The sequence below is a fragment of the Dromiciops gliroides genome, chromosome 2 (genome assembly GCF_019393635.1).
Source record: "Dromiciops gliroides isolate mDroGli1 chromosome 2, mDroGli1.pri, whole genome shotgun sequence".
In the NCBI taxonomy this organism is placed as follows: Eukaryota; Metazoa; Chordata; class Mammalia; order Microbiotheria; family Microbiotheriidae; genus Dromiciops; species Dromiciops gliroides.
The window spans coordinates 507,620,369-507,626,368 of NC_057862.1; the positions used below are offsets into that span (position 1 = coordinate 507,620,369).

The 6,000-nt window shown below is 35.5% G+C and overlaps 1 protein-coding gene across 3 annotated transcripts in view; it reads left to right on the top strand.

Annotated features, from left to right (window-relative positions):
* Positions 1-4,445, top strand: part of FBXO25 (F-box protein 25) — a 110,210-nt gene extending 105,765 nt beyond the window's left edge. For 2 of the 3 annotated variants that reach the window (XM_043989685.1, XM_043989686.1), the window contains one exon: positions 3,424-4,445. In XM_043989685.1, coding sequence (XP_043845620.1) covers positions 3,424-3,513 — 90 coding nt within the window. In that variant the 3' untranslated portion in view covers positions 3,514-4,445. Of the gene's footprint in view, positions 1-1,995; positions 2,023-3,423 lie in introns of all 3 variants that reach the window. The other variant, XM_043989684.1, reaches the window with a different exon arrangement.
* Positions 4,446-6,000: the final 1,555 nt, after the last annotated feature.

A 6,000-nucleotide genomic window follows, 5' to 3' on the forward strand; every position in this document is an offset into this window, starting at 1 on the left:
TAAGCAAACTAGATATTGAAAAACCCAGATTTGCAAAAGGTAATCTGGGGTATGGTGACTCATTTTGTAGAAGCTTGTTGTTTTTTTTTTTTTAATTGCTTCAAATAGAAATTTCCCATGGCACTTTTAAAAATGATTCATTTTCTAAAAATTTTTATTTTTACACAATTAGATAATAGATCTGGAACTGAAAGGGATCTCAGAGGCCATCTAGTCCAGTTCTCTTGGTTTTCTGACAAGGAAATGAAGGCCCAAAATGATTAAATTGCCTGAGGTTACATAGGTATGAAGTGGCAGAACTAGGATTTTAACCCAAACCCTTTGACTCCAAATCCAGTACTTTCCACTGTACCACCTTGCTTCACCCTTATAGAAATAGGCATAAGGTATAACATATCTGGTCAGTAATTACATGCTGATGGACTAAAGTCCTCCTACACTGCACTTCTGTGGGGCAGGGGGGGGAGGGGCTCAGTATATGAGGAGGAGTGGGCACATAGTTACTGAAGTGATTTACAGGCCATCCCTCACTGCTTTCCCTTCATTAAATTAACTGAGTTGACTGGAAGATAGTGACCATCTGCTACCCTTCTCTAACAAAAAACAAGAAGAAAATGTCTTTTATTTGCCATAGTCATACTATAACTTGAACCAGATAAAAGCTCACTGTTGGCCAAGCTGAACCTCTTTGCTGAATAAATTACTGACTTAATTTTATATACACTTCATCTTATCTATCCATGAGAACAATTCCTTTATAATAGCATAAGGTGCAGTTGTTCTGCACTCAAGATCTAAAGAACTTAGGACCATCAGATGCGGGGTTTTAAGCTCTGCCTCCCCTTTTCCCCTAAATTCACATTCACCTATTTTTTACAGATGTATGCTATATTTAAAGTACCTCTGCCCAGGCATGAGGTTAGTGAGCCAGAATATTGTATGCACTGTCAGAGGTAGTCACTATACTTTTGGCTTAATTGGGGTGGGGGTGTCACAAGAGAGGTGAGAAGAGGAGGGTTCAGTCTGAAGGAGGTATTTTTAAAAATATGTAAAGCAGTCCAACTACCTCCCGTTTTATGTATCTGTGGTTAGGTGGGTGTATGGTTTCTCTCGTTTTGATTTTTGACTCATGGTTACCTAGGGAATAAAAATTGTTAAAAATAATTCAGTGAAATTAGTAATGGTCAGAACATTTTTTTTTACATTGAAGCTGGGGAAATAGCCTACTTTTTATTATTGCATGGATTGTCTTTCAGGGCCAAATTAATTGCCAGTTTCCTTCCCAATACTTTTGATATGCACATAAAAAGAACACATGCACTCAATAATTTATATATTCAAAAATAAATCATCAGCAGTAAGAATATGGTAGGTAAATCTGAAAATGGCCTGTAGTATTTATTAAAATATTTCAAATGTATATTACACTAGGATATACAACATGTGTTATGTATGTACACTGTAGGGTTTAACTCATGAAAGAAAACAGAAATGCTGATCTTATATTTAAGAGATTACTGCTTGATAAAGCATGTCTAATTAATATAGCAAAATTCATGCAAAAAATTGTGATGAGGCATATAAAGTAGAAATATTGGTATTTTCCTATGTCCTTTTTTAAGGATGTTTTTGGAGTTAACTTTACCTAGCTGTTCCATTAATATTTATCCATTTGAGAGCTCTGAAAGGAAGAGGATGTTTTTTTCATTGTCCATGACGGTTTCTTCAAGTCAATGAGTTTTTGAGATACTTCTTGTTGCTTGTGCATGCTTTATTTTTGCTATGGTTCAATATACCAAAATTTAATTTCTTTAGTTTGGCAGTTTGGGATGGAAGAGAGAAAATAGATTTTTTTTGTGGTGAAATAGAACTTTCTTTTTACAAATGTGTTCCAAACCTAAATGCTTAAATTCTGTCTGACCCTTTCCCAAACTTAACTTTTCCTTTTTTACTTTACTGCATTCCCCTCCTGCTTCTTTCTTCATGATCTTCAAGGACTACCATCTTGCTTTATTATTTAAGGTACTTTCATGTTTTACCATATACATTGTGTCTGTCTGTTTGGAATGTACAAAACTAGGAGTAATGTTCCATCTTGTGTCGATTGTGGCTTGTTCTGTTTCAATCTGCGCCCGTCTCTATCCTAACTCAGAGCTTTTAATCTTTTGTATTGCATGTTTATGTGAATGGTTTAAGCATTAAGCATTTGTTATTAAAGTTCAAACGCCAATAAACAGTTGCCACTAGATCTAATTTATGTAATGGGGCATGAAAATATGGCTACCTTTAGCTCTACACTAATAATCAAATGCTTTTAATTGAAAGGATTTTGAAGTCCAATTTAATAAAAGTTAAGTCATGAGGGGCAATGTAGAACTATTAATATGTTCTTTCTAATTTAAATAACAAATATATACACAGAATACTGTATTTCTCTGAAATTTTGCTAGTAAATCAGTTTTGAAAATATGAATTGCATGTGTCCTGTGTATTCTTTATTTCTGCCTATTACTTAAGTGCCTTAATCTTTCCTAGCATCCAGCTGTTCTTATTACAAAGTTTTTAGACTTTTTCTTGTATCATTTTTCTTATTATGTTAAACAGATACCACATATATCAGAAGCCATCAGTAGTGGTTCTAGATTTCCTGTGTCACTTATATTGCCCCCCTGTGTTAGTTATTACCACCCAACTAAGCTACTGTAACTTCCACCCCTAGCAATAACAGAGTTGCATAACATCTTTCTTCCAGGAGCCTGAGGCATTCTAAGAATGCCTTTTTTTGAATTGAGTTCCATGTGGAAGTACCTAGTATAGTGCCATGGCAAACATCATTGTAAAGTGCTTTCCCATGCCCCTAAAAAAGTGAACTTGTATTGTTAACAGAAGAAAAATCTAAGAGTGAGATTTAATCAAGGAAAAAAGTGTATCTGGGATGAGAGACAAGAATGGGGATCAATGCTTGAGTAAAAGGAAGAAGGAAGAAGTAATGATGAGAGAAAATCAGATCATCTCAACTAGGGCTGCAGAAAGCTCTAGGGTTTTAATATAAGAGAAGATTCTTAGGCAGAAAAATGAAATCTTTTTATTGATGCTTATATCATTTTAACCTTAAGAATATGATCCTTTTCTTAGGGACACTCTCTAAAGGTGAAGTACATTTATTATCCTTGACTAACTTAAATAGTAATTCCCAGAGGAAATCCTTTAACTGGAAGTTGTCATTGCTGTAGTTCTCTGAACAATGCTAATAATTAATAATCAAACTTTCATAAACACACCCTCAAAATAGTGTCAAATGTCCTTGTACATTTCAGCAAATATTTGAGCTTTAAAGAGAGGACTCTGCACTTTAGGATATTACTCAGATTTTTGCCAGCCTATTTATATAACCTCTGCCTCCTGTTCTCTCTCCCTCTGTAGGATTCAGGACACCCCTGTACAGCTAACAATCCTGACAGCTGCTTCATGCCAGTGTCACCCCAGCACTTCATTGATCTCTTCAAATTTTAAATGCAGCCCTTGCACTTTGCCTCTTTGTTTTTGAAAATGATGTGTGGTATATTTTATGTGCGAGATCTAATGGTAAATGTGCAGTGTGGTAAAAAGGGATTGGGTGGGGGCAGGACATTCCATGAAGCCTGGGTTTGCTGGAATGAATATTAAACCATTTTTGAAGTACATGTTCTAAAGAGAATGTGAGGTAAAATTATACATACTTTTGCATATTGTAATATTTATTTGACTAATGAGATGGGTAATTAAGGAAAGAGGGACTCGTACAACAGTTCCTTTTTTTAAAAAACTGTTTTCTACACATCAAATTTTGCACATTTATAAATATAATTCAACTAAAATCTTTTGGACTTTGAGAATCAAGCCATTACTAATAAACACTAATGGCCAAGTACATGCAAATTTTAAGTTATGATTATCTTGTTTTATGGTAAAGGATAAAACTGACCCCTGTGTATATACATTATGCAGAATATTTATTTTTCTTAAAGTGTATTTTATGAACTGCATTGGATATGTCCAAATCAGTTATTATTGATGTGCAACTAATCTAGGGAAACAGTAGCCATATTCTTTTGATTTGTATGTGTTGGATGGGATGACATTTGTGCAAAAATGATGACTAGCCTAGGGAAAATTATAACCTTTGACTGTATTGTCTTCAAGGCGCTCAGTAGCCCAAGCCACTGGAAAGACTTTAGTACCTCTTACTTACTGAAGCACTAACTTACAAAAGCACCAACTTTTTTGCAGAAACTTTTTTTGTATCCTAAAAAGAAATAACGAAATAAGTCCAATGCTGAAGAAATTCAGGAGTTAAGCATTTGTCCAGAAATTGAGTCATGTAAAGCCCAAAACATATTGTAAAATGTTGCTTGTTTTGAAGCTAATTTTGTAGACAAATGTAATAAATCATGATTATCTGTTCATTTCTTTTTTGTCATTTTTTAAACTTTAATGAAAAAAATAATTAAAATCATGGACTCTTATCTTAGAGAACCAACTTACCTGATTTCCTGCTGATACATAAATACTTCTTTGCAATATCTTCAATCCTTAGTGAGCCAGCCTATGCATTAATGTCTCTAGTACAGAGAACTCACTACTTCAGAAGGCATCTCATACCTATTTCTCCTAGGTGATACAATGGATAGTCACTGTATCAGAAATCAGGAAGACTTGAATTCAAATCCAATCTCAAACACTTAATAGCTGTGCAGGGCAAGTCACAATCTCTGTCTGCCTCAGTTTCTTCATCATAAAAAGGATAAGAATAGTACCTATATCCCAGGGTTAGAATAAAGTGAGATTTTCATAAAGTGCTTCATAAACATTAATATTCTGTGTAAATACTATTATTACTATTCAGAATTGCCTCCAGTGCCACATGAAAGAAAAAAAAGCATTTATTAAGCACTTACTATGTGCTTATGTTATGGTTGTTCAGTCATTTCAATCATCTCTGGCTCTTCATGAGCTCCCATTTTGGGTTTTCTTGACAAAGATACTGGAGTGATTTACCATGTTCTTCTCCAGCTCATTTTATATATGAAAAAACTCAGGCAAACAGGGTTGTGACTTGCCCAGGGTCACATAGCTAGTAAGTGTCTGAGGCCAGATTTGACTCAGGAAATCTTCCTGACTCCAGGCCCAATACTCTATCCAGCTGCCCTATATGCATCTACATACACATACATGTGTATCCACACATATGTGTACATATGTATGCATGTATGTATAAATATAAAAGCAAGCACCCCCTGCCCTCAAGGAGCATGCATTCTAGTGAAGGAAACAACATACATAGGAATAATCAATAAACTTATGGGAGCTGATGAAATCACCAAAGAAGAGAGTATCCAGGAAGAAGAAAAGAAAACTCTAGACAAAACCTTGAGGGATGGCTCAATTTGGTTGTGATGTGGATGAAGATTAAGCAAAGAAGACTGAGGAGGAATTAGCAGACAAATAGTACTAGAAGAGAACAATGTCACAAAAAATCTAAAGAGGAAAATGTGTCCTGGAAAAGAGGATGATCATTAATGTCAGAAGCAGCAGAAAGGTCAAGAAAGAGGAGGACTGACGAAAGACCATTAGGTTTGTCAATCAAGAGATCATTGGTAACTTTGGAGAGAACAATTTCAGTTGAATGATGGGTTTGGAAGGCAGATTGCAAAGGGTTATAAAAAGAGCAAGAGGAGAAGCAGGGGCACTATGGGGGCAGCTTTCTTGAGAAGAAGGGAAAGATGACAGGAACCAAAGGAAAGGTGTTTGGGTTTTTTTAACGGAACAGAAGGGCAGGGGCATGCTTGTAAAGTTACATGAAAGGAACCAATAGGTTAGGAGAAACTGAAGATTGGTGTGAGTGGAGATGATAATGGGGGCAATCCCTTGGATAAGATGTGATGGAATGAGAGGAAGTGGTGATTCACCTTGATAAGGAGAAGTGTCGCCTCTTGATGTGAGACACATGAACAAGGAGAG